This window comes from Engraulis encrasicolus, chromosome 11 (genome assembly GCF_034702125.1).
Source record: "Engraulis encrasicolus isolate BLACKSEA-1 chromosome 11, IST_EnEncr_1.0, whole genome shotgun sequence".
NCBI classification, from domain to species: domain Eukaryota; kingdom Metazoa; phylum Chordata; class Actinopteri; order Clupeiformes; family Engraulidae; genus Engraulis; species Engraulis encrasicolus.
In genome coordinates this window covers 26399113-26411612 of record NC_085867.1, presented here as the reverse complement: position 1 = coordinate 26411612, position 12500 = coordinate 26399113, and the positions used below count along the sequence as shown (strand labels likewise).

Below are 12500 nucleotides of genomic sequence, written 5' to 3'. Positions count from 1 at the left end.
TGATTCAGACTGTGACCCATCGTGCTTACACTGCTCCGGCCCGCACGCCACCGCCTGCACCAGCTGTGCCGATGGCCTGCGTCTGGACGGGCACGGGCGCTGTGCCACCCTCACCACCTGCCCCCCGCACCACTACGCCGACCAGGACGGGGAATGCCACCAGTGCCACAAGCACTGCCAGCAGTGCAGCGGTCCGGACAGGAACCACTGCCTAGCCTGCAGCGGCAACCACTTCCTGCTAAGTTAGTACCAGTTAAGCAGCTTCGGGCTAACCTGGTTCTCACGCAGATGGAGCTCACAAAGTGTAACGAAGATGCACGAAGCACGAAGGGTCTGCGCGAGAGCCAGGCTAGCTTCGGGCAGCTTTTTTGGGGCTTTTTCCCTTTCAATATATAATGTAAAGCAATCAATCGCTGTATGTCTTTCTCACCTGCAAAAATATTGAATATAAACTCATCATCTCTACCAGAGATTCTAACCAGGCGAACACTGGCAGCGGCGGCAAGATGAAGCGCCAGAGAATCGTTGGACTGTGTAGCAAGAGCAATAGAAGCAACAGAGTGTGCCCGAGCAGGATGCAAGCATTCCGACATTCTAATTGGCTGTGATGGCTGTCGCTGAACTGCAACATAGTGCATTTACATAATATTCACTTTTGTCTCTTCTGTCGCCAGCGACTCAATACAAAGTCAATTACTTCCGTTGTCTATTCATGCCATTATATATTTGGCAAATGAGCTATGCTGTGCTTCGGCGACAGCCGCCACAGCCAATTGAAATGTCGGAATGCTTGCATTCTGCCTGTAATGGTCATACTTTTCGCTTTTATCGCTTGTGTCGCTCTTGCGGTAAGGTGTTTCAGCCTAGAGAAGATCCTGCAACGACCAATCATGGTCAAATGCGTAAAACATGCTACAACATCAGTGGCTCCTGCTGTACATCATTGCTCTCTAGCCGTAGCTCTAGTTTGTTCACAGCCCTCATTTTTGCACTTTTGCCCTGCAGAATGAAGTATCTCTCCTCTACTCTCAATACTCATGAACAGCGTGATGTGTTTCATGTGCGTTACGCCCTTTTATGGGGGAAAACATTGGGGGGAAAGCCTATGCAAGTCAATTTGTGGTGTTGGGAAAGAATAAAACAAAGACAAGGACCTGTAGACTAGCGTTGTTCACGCTCAAAATGCCGAAAACGTGTTGTGTTGCCGGGTGTTCAAATAATATCGCCAAACAGCCATGGCTGAAGCATGGAGTGTGTTCATTAAGGCTAGTCGATGTAGCATGTAAGTTAATGAGACATTCGGTTTGATTTCCCCCATAAAGGGGCGTAACGCACATTTACGAGCAAAGTATCCGGATGGCCGTTCATGCGTATTGTGTGATTGTGTTGTATCCAGATGGCAGCTGTGTGGACGCGTGTCCGGTGGGCTTCTTCCGTGACCAGGCGCTGCACAGCTGTGAGGAGTGCCACCCCTCCTGCCTGTCCTGCGGGGGGCGCCACAGCCACGAGTGCCTGGCCTGTAAGCCAGAGCTCTTCAGGGACGGAAAGGAGTGCGTGGAGACCTGCCACTCCAGGTGACTCATGACGGGCATATACGATATATATACAACTAGGGGTGTAACGGTATGCAGAAATCACGGTTCGATACGTGCCTCGGTTTTGGGGTCACGGTTCGGTACAGTATATATAAAAGGAAAATACATTCAAACTGCTACTTTGGGTCGGAGATTTCATCAGTGTAAGTTATTGCACTTTTCTGAAGGTCTCACAAAGAACAAGCCTTTACACCGTTTTTTTCTTGCATTCTCTCTCAGCGTTCTGCATGAGCCACTACATCTAGTGGCAGCATAATGTAAACAGAGTAACTTGTCACTCTACCTTTCGGTACAGCACTGTTCGGTTCGGGACAGGTCTGCTCGGTTCAGTACAAATACAATACATTGCACCTTTACAGGCCTATATACAACATATGATGAATGACACACTCACACACACATGCGTACACACTCATAGCCACGAGTGCCTGGCAGGTAAGGTGACACCAAGGAGTGCGTGGAGACCTGCAGTCCAGGTGACCACTGACAGGCACATACGATATATACGATATATACGATATGTGACACACACACACATGCGTACACACTCATAGCCACGAGTGCCTCGCAGGTAAGGTGACGTCAAGGAGTATGTGGAGACCTGCAACTCCAATTGACTTACAATGCTTAAGTTGACTTGCAATACTTGCACAGACAGAGACACAAAGACAGACCGATGGAGATGCGCAGACAGACAGATAGAGACATATAGACAGGCAGGCAGGCAGACACACAGACAGATAGAGACATATAGACAGACAGGCAGGCAGACAGACACACAGACAGACAGGCAGACACACAGATAGAGACATATAGACAGGCAGGCAGACGGACACACAGAGACTGGATCTCCCTTCTGGATTTCCCTTCTCCTTGCAGACACACACACACACACACACACACACACACACACACACACACACACACACACACACACACACACACAGATAATAAGAAAGGGATAGAAAACAATTTGACAAAAGCAGTCAGAAATAGCTATAACCATTCATTGTCAATTGTGCAGAACATGAAATGCTTATTCTGAATACCAATGCATGTGCACTGCAAGACAACACCTTCCTATTGTTTGGTTCTAACAACGTAGCAATTTCTGAGCACACTCCTGTTGGTGAACTGTGCACTGCTATACAAGACAGACATTGTTTAAAATATATGCACTTCAGCAATGCAAAGTAAGACGCACACGTAATGTTGTGGCAAGTCAAAAAAGAGTGTCTTTAACGTTCTGCATACACATGCCACCTTTCCTCCCTCCCCCTCCCCTCCTCAGTCGCTATGGTGACATGTCCACGCGCTCGTGCGAGCCGTGCGACTCCAGCTGCGAGGAGTGTTTGGGGGCGGGGCCGACCAGCTGCCTGAGCTGCCGGGAGGGCCAGCTGTACCTGCGGAGGCAGGGCCAGTGTCTGCACACCTGTCCCCAGGGCCACTACGAGGACACCCACCACAAGACCTGCGAGCCCTGCCACCCCTCCTGCAAAACCTGCTACAGTAGGTCACTCCTGTTACAGTACGTCACTCCTGTAACCGTACGTCACTCCTGTAACCATACGTCACTCCTGTAACCATACGTCACTCCTGGCCTGCATTTGTGTAACATACGGAATACCGTATACTGTTACACAACAGTCCCCATTACAGGATGTGCGATCCCTGCCACCCGTCCTGCTGAAGCAGTTACAGTAGGTCACCCCTGCTGTCCCGCATGTGTGTATCATATGCAATACAGCAGGGCTATTCAATTAAATGTCACCGAGGGCCAGGTTTTCGAACTCCTCCCATCAAACTCGCCAGTTTCGACTCAATACGGAACCCGTACTTTTATCTCTAAAAGTTTCAATTTTGTTCTGATCTCGTGGGGGGCCAGAGCCTTGCTGTCCAAGGGCCGTACCTGGCCCTAGGGCCGCCATTTGAATAGCCCTGCAATACAGTATACATACACTGACTATACAGTCCCCACCACAAGACCTGCAAGCTCTATCACCCCTCCTGCAGGACCTGTTAGATTACATTAGGTCACTGCTGATACAGTAGGTCACTCCTGTTATAGGAGGTCACTGCTGATACAGTATTTCACTCCTGCTACAAATGGTCACCCCCTCATTGCCTGCATGTGCGGATCACATATGCAATACAGTACATTCACGCCCCACCACAAGACCTATAGGCAGGTCTTTCATAGGCATACCTTGACAGATGACTGTCTGATTCAGATGCACAGATGGACTATACAGTACAGACCGACTAAATAACAACACAACCTCTAGAAATAGAATATTCTCTCCCGAAGGTGCAGAAGTACCACCTGTCTTCTCAAAATGCACCACTTACCACAGACATTTTGTTCCATGTATTTCTTATTTACTGTATGTCTGATCACAGGTAAAGGAGCCCAGTCGTGCGAGTCGTGCCACATGGGCTACTCCATCATAGAGGGGGCATGCGTATCGCAGTGCATCATGGGAGAATATCCGGTCGTAGAGGTAAGTGAAAAAAACACACATGCGGTCTTGTGTCGTTTAATAAAGATCAATAAATTATTTTAGGAAAAAATGTTAAATTGTGTTTTCTTTCCAAAACTGTTGAGCTAGGTTTTGTATGAATCGTGCCATACAAATACTGTTTCTTTGATGATTATTTGTGTTATATTTATCTGCACTTAAAATGATGGTAATCCTACCTCTCCCTACGTGTGTGTGTGTGTGTGTGTGTGTGTGTGTGTGTCTGTGTGTCTGTGCGTGCGTGTGTGTGTGTGTGTGTGTGTCTCTGTGTGTGTGTGTGTGTGTGTGTGTGTGTGTGTGTGTGTGTGTCTGTGTGTCTGTGCGTGTCTCTGTGCGTGCGTGTCCGTCTCTCTATATTTCCAGCAGCCCCATGCGAGTAGCGGGTGTGAGCGGTGCCATGACTCGTGCCTGGAGTGCCGGGGGCCGGGCCCCCACAACTGCACGCTGTGCGCGTCGGGCCAGTCCATCCTGACGCTGGAGGGCCGCTGCCTGCCCTGCTGTACCCAGCAACACACAGCAGGGGGCGCCGACACCCACACAGGGGCCGCCACGCAGCAGGAGTGCTGCAACTGCACCGAGACCAAAGGTAGGCACTAATCTGGGTGGTGACACACACACACAATCTGTATGAGGCCGGTCTTCTGCCAAGACATCTCACAATTATCCTACAGTCTATCAACTTAACCCTAACCCGAACTCCTTGGGCCGCTACTGTAGGATATAGTGAATAGTGTTCTAACAAGGCATCCTGCATCAGCAAAGTATCCGACATATCTTTTAACATGGCTCTAACCCAGACCCTGCACTAGAACCCCAAGCGACTCTTCTGTAGTGTATTGTAATGGATTTGTAGGACCGTTTGCAGTGTAGGACCAAAGTACTGCAGTCTGGACACTGACCAGAACAGTGCCAGTGCCAGTTGCTTAGTAACTTGCGGGGCTGTCCATAAACGGTGCTAGACATGGAGGATTTCTGGGGCCTAACTTTTCTTGCAGAGCCATTAGTGCATTAGTTGTATACAGATGGCTGAGTTTGCAATTTCTGCTGCAGGCTTATTAGTTGTCCACTGTAGTATTAAATGGAATGGTTGTCTGACATGGAAATGGTCAGTTTTTCTGACCATATCTCATCACCACCATCATTCTTATCCTCACTGTGTGCGTGCGTGCGTGCGTGCGTGTGTCTGCAGGTGAGTGCATCCTGAGCACCAACTTCGCCTTCCGTAACGAGCCGGAGTCGGGCGGCGGTGACGACGACGATGACGACGACCTCTTGGAGCGCGGCAACCTGGCGCTCTTCGTCACCACCTGCATCCTCCTCCTCCTCGGCCTGGTGGGCGTGGCCATCATGATCCGCCGCTCGCTCGCCAAGAGCCACAGCAAGCCCGACCACGGACCCGCGCCCCGCGGCTACGAGAAGCTGTCTAACAGCAGCCGCTACGGCGGCGGGGGCGGAGGGGCTACGTCCTTCTCGTCCGAGTCGTACGGAGGAGGAGGGGGAGGCGGAGGCCGAGGAGGGTTCGAGGGCAGCTCCAACATCGGACGGTTCCGTGAAGAGCAGCTGGTGGACCTGAGCGACCGCTCGAAGGGGCGCGCGGTGGCCGACGATGACGAGGATGAAGATGAGGACATTGTGTACATGGGGCAGGACGGCACGGTGTACAGGAAGTTCCGCTACGGGCAGCTGGGGGACGATAACGAGGACGAGCTGGAGTACGACGACGAGACCTACTCATTCAGGTACACGCTGCCTAACAACAAGCAGCACTTCCTAGCAGCACTTAGGGCTGGCTGACAGGTGTATGAGGTCAGAGCGGCGTTTGGGCAGAACAGGTCGAGAGCCACTGGTTAACGATATACGGTATGCTCTACTAGTCTATTGCTTTTACTATGATCACACTTGATGATAGCCTCATGCAATAACGTGTGTGTGTGTGTGTGTGTGTGTGTGTGTGTGTGTAAATTCTGGTTGCAGGACGGATCCCTTTGCAGACAACCAGGCGGAGCAAGCGACCAAACCCGAGCTGGTGTGATGCATTATGGGACGATCTCCGTCTGTTATGTGTGTTTATCCAATCATCCATCTTTCCAAACCCAACAATGCAGTCTCGACCCGTGCTCGTGCATGGCCCTATTTAACACGATAGTCCACCCAACGTGGACTGCAAGATAAAAAAAAGTTTTAGCCTTGGCTTTGTGATTGGTTTACTTGGTTTACTTCTGTGTGAGCATACATGTACCTCCTGCCTGCGCTGGGGTGGATTTCTCGAAACCATAGTTGCTGGCTTCATTAGCTACTTTGTTGTTTTCAATGCAATTTCCCATTGGCAACTACCCAAGTTGCTAACTGGCTAATTACTAAATTTTCAAGAAATGCACCCCTGTACTGTTCTGTACACTACACCCTGATCTGACGGCTCTTCTGAAAAGCTTTGAACCTTTTTCATGTGGTCTGATCTAATCTGATGTGGCGGAATTACTGTTGCTTTTGTTTGCAGTCAAAAAAATGAGTTTTTTTTGTGAGAGCATAATAAACTTTTTGTTTGTTTGTTTATTGTAATAAAAAAAATGAATTTCATTGCTCAGAGTGTTTCTGATGAAGGAATTGTAAAAAAAAATCACAGGACACAAAATCACCAATCCAGACTCAAGGATTTAGATTAGAACAGTTTTTTAATTATTCATATACCTTTCTGTTATTTTACAACACGCCTGTATACTGTACACACAAACAGCTGGAGAAGGCCACTGGATCCAAAGTACTCGTACTTGCTCTTCATTTCTCTTTTAGACTAAAGGATCAGGTATCTGACAAATGTCTACAAGGGATCATGCAGTAGCATCCACACACATTACTCCACTGAAAACACTCAAGTGCACAGACAAAACACACACGCGCACACACCCACACCCACACACACACACACACACACACACACACACACACACATCCAAACAAACACACTCAACAGAAGTGAAGATTGTGCTTCATAGCAATTGTTGCCCCATTCCCACCCTCCACCCTTTAGAAGTCATGTTCAGTTTTGCAACAGGACCATGAGAGAGACAAGATAGTGATCCACACACAGTCATGTACACACACTATGGCAAAGGGAACTGCATTCAAGGAACAATCAGACTGAGACCTCAGCAAAAGCATGCTCTCTCGCTGAGTATAGGGGTGCAAGTCAATTCTCCAAACGTGCGTCCTTTCCTCTGCCCTCTGTCATTGACAACTTTTCATTGCTTAAGTCAGTTTTATATTGGCTATTTATTAACCGTTCAAACTACAAACATTGTATATCTGGAAAAGAAATCCAGCCTTGTGGCACATGAGGTTTACCTACAGTATGTATCCTACCGTATTTCTGTTTTAAAGGTTAGGTAAATGTCCAATATAAAACTGACTTCACCCAAGTAGACAAGGAGGACACGGGACAGAAGGACGGATTTAATTTTGGAGAAATGACTTGCACCCTAGGTGGACATTGCATCTTCTGTCATCACCATACACTAACACTGGGACCAAATCCTCCTGCTGAACATACAGGTAAGTGATACTAAAATGTGTCTGAATGGTTCTTATGACAACTACGGTACTTAGTGGCTTGGTGAGTGTCTCAACGGTGCCTGTGATCCAGACGGTTGAAGTCAATGGATATTGGTTGAAGTAGATATTACAAAAGCTGCCTTCCAGTTATGTGAGTCATGGGGTGCAAGTCAAACTACTAACTCCTTTCCTTCCTACTATTTGTTGCTTGTGGCCATGTGACGCAAGGTCTGTCGTCATGTTCTGAACTGGGATATCAGGATTCTAACCTGACTCTCGCCAGATGAGTGAAGTTCCACAATGCTCCACATGGCGTTCTACTGATCACTTATCCAACCAGGAGTCCGTTTCTCGATTCTTGCCTTTGCTAACCGTCTTAAGTCGGTCTTGAGTTGGTCGTAAGTTGCTCTTGAGTTGGTCTTGAGTTGGTCTTAAGTTGGTCTTCAGTTGGTCTTTAGACGCAAGACCAACTTAAGAATAACTTAAGAAGAACTTAAGAACAACTTAAGACCAACTCAAGACCTTGGTTACAACGTTGGTCTTAAGAACGAACAAAATGGCTAAAGTCGTTAGCAAAGGCACTGTCGAGAAACGACCCCCTGATCCAAGGCCTTGCCTCCTGACATTTGTCTCCAATGCAGTGTGCATTTACAGGGTGCATTTCTCGAAACCATAGTTGCTAACTAAGTTAGCTACTTTGTTAGTTGCAATGCAATTTCCCATTGGCTTCTACCCAAGTTGCTAACTGCTAACGACTACACTTTTGAGAAATGCACCCCAGCCTTCCCAGATGTATGTGTGGAGTAAGGTGGAACTTCATCAGGCTATACTCGGGTCAGTCAGCATCTAATATTTGCCGACCACCCCATTGATTTTGATTAGCTTGGCAGTGATGGGCAACCTGCATGCAGGAGTTACAATCCAGTGCCAGATGTTCCAAATTGCCGGATTGAACTGGTAAATCCAGGTAATTTGGAATATGTGGCAATGGATTCTAGATTCTGCATCCAGGTTGTCCATCACGGGCGATTGGCTACACTGGCAGCTGCCGCAAGGTCATCCTGGGGTCAACCATCTGCTGACCAGGGGTGCATTTCTCAAAAGCGTAGTTGTTAGCTAGTTAACAACTTGGGTAGTTGTCAACAGGAAATTACACTGCAAACAACAAAGTAGCTAACATAGTGACAACTATGGTTTCGAGAAATGCACCCTTGACCTGCAAGCCACCGTTTACAACAGTGAGCTTCGTACGTCACAGCTTACCAAAGTATTTTGATCCTGTTTGTGAGTAGGTCCAGTAATCTTCGTTATGACAAATATTGTTCCCACTAATTACTACTTTGGCCAGACATAGGCTATAACATGTAGATTCTAGATCGAAGTAATGGGCGACAACGTTTTTGCTATGTAGTGCATCTGAAATGGCATTAAAGGGGGAAATTATATGACCATTTAAAAGAAAGGCCTGTGTGGGCATTTATGCTACAGTAAAATTATTGCTTTTGATTAATTCTCATGCAACGTTTTGATAGAACCATAACAATAACAAACCTATCCAGAGAAGAGTAAAACGACCCATTAAAACTGTAACGATGGACCAAAATGGGCCTGTCTGGTGTGATATTCGGCATGAACAAGTGGCCTAGATATGTCCAAAGTGTCTGTGATATTGGGTGTAGCTGCAGGAGTGTTGTACTGTAAGTGCCGTTGGACATTGGAGCGATGTGAGCCGTTGGACGCAAGGTTGTTAGCCTCCGATGCTACATGCTAAGGAAGTGGAAGTCTGTTGAGGCTCAGCCGGTGTGGATGATGCGCCAGCGAAGATAATTTATTGTATGTGTGTGTGTGTGTGTGTGTGTGTGTGTGTGTGTGTGTGTGTGTGTGTGTGTGTGTGTGTGTGTGTGTGTATTTACAAGTGCACGTGTGTACCGTACAGTATATCCATGCGATGTGTGTGTGTGTGTGTGTGCATAATATAATGTGATTATTGCATCCACTCCAATGAGCAACCATCTGGGGCTAGACACCTGAACATCCCTCCAGGCCTCCAGGCCGTGGTACTCCATGCGACGTGATGAGGCGAGGCAAGGCAGTGTGTGTGTGTGTGTGTGTGTGTGTGTGTGTGTGTGTGTGTGTGTGTGTGTGTGTGTGTGTGTGTGTGTGTGTGTGTGTGTGTGTGTGTGTGTGTGTGTGTGTATGTGTGAGTGCGCGTCAGAGCCGGCCTCAGCCTCAGGTCTTGGGCCCCCCGTCCTTAAGAACTTCCCATACTGGACACCTCACTTCTGCGCATAAACACACAAAAAATAATTATTAAGGTTGAGTACATGGCAGCCTTTCCAATCCTTTTAATCATGGTCACACAGTACAGTTACTTATTATTATGTTCGGTTAATGGGGAGTCTATTAGTGCAGTGCAGTGCTTGTGACATGTGACACCTGCTAGTGCAAGGGGTAGGTGTGAGCGTGAAAATAGGCAAAGACACGCTCTTACTGCCACCTATTCATTTTTCTTAACAATTTCTTAACTGGATGCTGGTTCCTACATAAAGCATAGATGACCTGAAGAAGTAATATGAAGAGTTTCATTGCAAAACGGTGTATCCACCATTTTTCACTTTTGCATTTTATTATTGGAAATGACTGAAATGCAATGGAATGCCCAATACAAAATGTCAATTTCCCCAAATTCTACCAAATGGATATGAGTTTTGCAATGAAACTCTTCCATTGCACTACAATGAATAACAGCACTCAGCCGGAGATGTTCGTAGACTAACAAATAAGAGCAAATCTGAGAGTGCTGTCCTCTACTACTTCTTCAATTCATGTGTGAGAATGACACATAAGGAGATTGACAGAATCTTACATGCAATTCAGGTGGTTAATGGGTCTTGTGTTGTGAGTTTTAATCAAGAGCATGTGTTTTAAAAAAGAAGCTTGTGATCCTGGCTCCCACCAGGCAAGCAAAGGGTGTGATTCGGGATTTTGACACTGTGCTTTGGTGAGTGATGTGAGGAGGGTGTGGAGTGTTTGCTCTGCCTGTGGTGTGGACAGCACGATGACGTCTAGGGTGTGTGATTGTGATCTGGCTGTGGTGTGGACGGTGGGTAATATTTTTATGGTGTGAAATCTTACTCGGGTTCTGTGGATGGGGCTGCCTCAGCTCCTGAGAGGAAGGCATTGAGTCTAAGAGAGAGAGGTGAGGTGAAGTGAAGAGGGGAAACCCTAGATCAGTGAGGGTGCAGTATACTTGATTAGCGTGCAAATACGACAGACAGGGAAAGGCAAGATCATCATCATCAGCAGAGGTGTCAAATGTAAAAAATAAACATTAAAAAAATCATTCCAACACAGATAACTCTGAGAAACTAGTAGACCTGTGTACTTGCCTTACAGTCAGCGAACTCTGCGCTGGTTGGATCAAATTTGTGTAAGGTTCTTGTTGGGCTTTTTAGTGTTTTTCAGTAACAACACAGTCTATCAACCTCATTAGGTACAATTGATTAACTGGTGTAACAGCTATGTAATACAATGGTGTATGTGTTGTAATTACACCATGAATTTACTTTTACTTGTACTTTTGACACCTCTGATCATCATCATCATCATCATCATCATCATCATCATGCACTAGATTGTGGAGAACAGCCACCATATGTAGATAGTGATAGATCATGCAGACCTTTAAGATTGAAGATACTTACGCTGAGTTGTTGGCTGCTTCCTTTAGCTCCTCGTCAAGTCTTAACGACGGAGCGTGGTGAGGTGTGGAAGAAAGAGATAGGGAGAAGGAACGCCAAGGAGGAAGAGAAAAGGAACAAAGGGATAGTGAGGAGGGAGGATTGCAAGGGGGAAGAACAGAAGACAGAAGGTGAAAGAGAGAGAGAGGGAGGAGGGAAGTTTTGGGGGGAGAGAAAAGAGGGAGAGAAGGCAAGAAAGACAGAAAAGAAGATGGAGGGAGGGAGAATGGCGTGGAAGACGTGAAGAAGGGAGAGATGGAGAATGGAGGATGGAGAGGGAGCGAGAGAGGACGAGAGGGAGCGAAGGAGAGAAAGACAAAAAAGAGAGAGGGATGGTGGAGGGAAGACGGTGAGGGAGACATGAAGAAAGGAGAAGAGAGGGGGAGAGATGAAAGAAAGTAAAGCCATGACCACATGCACACCAAAACAGGGGCGCATTTCTCGAAACCAAAGTTGCTAACTTTGTTGTTTGCAATGCAATTTCCCATTGACAACTACCCAAGTTGCTAACTGCTGACAATTACCCTTTCGAGAAACACACCCCAGATCAGTTCTCAGTCCTCAACCAAACCTGCCATGCAACCTGTTTCCTGCCAATAGGAACCCAGAGAGAGAGAGCGTTCAACAGGAAATAATGGCTCCCAGAATAAAACAAGCAGACCAATTATTATTCAGAGAGAAAAGAAAGTGTTTCCTGGTGTTAGCACTTCCCGATCCCAAGTCAGATTTGGGCGCCGTTACCATGGTATCCACCAGCAAGTTCGCACATCTGACTGACACCCTTGGATCTCAGCGTTTGTTTTATTTTTTTTCACAGAAGGCTGTAAAATTACCATGAACCTCATCCTACTTCGTTCTGTGTACTGCATAGTTCTTTGATGTTAAGAAGACTCAGTAAAACAGACTGGGTGGTAAAGGTCTGGGGTTTCTTGGACAGCACAGGCATCTGCTACCATTAGACATATCAAAAAAGTGGCAATCTGTTACTGTCAAGAGGTAGACACCGCCCACTTGTTTGAAACAGATGATGGTTGCTGTTGTCTTACCTGAGGCACTAAGGCACTATTTGGCAGGCAGTCAATCAATGAAAATGTATT

The 12500-nt window shown here is 47.0% G+C and overlaps 2 protein-coding genes across 3 annotated transcripts in view; one reads left to right on the top strand and one right to left on the bottom strand.

Moving 5' to 3' along the window:
- pcsk5a (proprotein convertase subtilisin/kexin type 5a) overlaps window positions 1–6691 on the top strand; it is a 51668-nt gene extending 44977 nt beyond the window's left edge. The window contains exons 32-38 of one of the 2 annotated variants that reach the window (XM_063210309.1): window positions 9–242; window positions 1397–1574; window positions 2887–3104; window positions 3996–4096; window positions 4481–4700; window positions 5304–5853; window positions 6089–6691. In XM_063210309.1, the coding sequence (XP_063066379.1) occupies window positions 9–242; window positions 1397–1574; window positions 2887–3104; window positions 3996–4096; window positions 4481–4700; window positions 5304–5853; window positions 6089–6146 (1559 nt within the window). In that variant the 3' untranslated portion in view covers window positions 6147–6691. Of the gene's footprint in view, window positions 1–8; window positions 243–1396; window positions 1575–2886; window positions 3105–3995; window positions 4097–4477; window positions 4701–5303; window positions 5854–6088 lie in introns of both variants that reach the window. The other variant, XM_063210308.1, reaches the window with a different exon arrangement.
- A 2927-nt stretch (window positions 6692–9618) lies between these two features.
- prune2 (prune homolog 2 with BCH domain) overlaps window positions 9619–12500 on the bottom strand; it is a 27840-nt gene continuing 24958 nt past the window's right edge. Inside the window, exons 10-12 of the mRNA XM_063211276.1 lie at window positions 11368–11406; window positions 10799–10849; window positions 9619–9945 (exon numbers count right to left, since the gene is read on the bottom strand). Coding sequence (XP_063067346.1) covers window positions 9915–9945; window positions 10799–10849; window positions 11368–11406 — 121 coding nt within the window. The 3' untranslated portion in view covers window positions 9619–9914. The remainder of the gene's footprint in view (window positions 9946–10798; window positions 10850–11367; window positions 11407–12500) is intronic.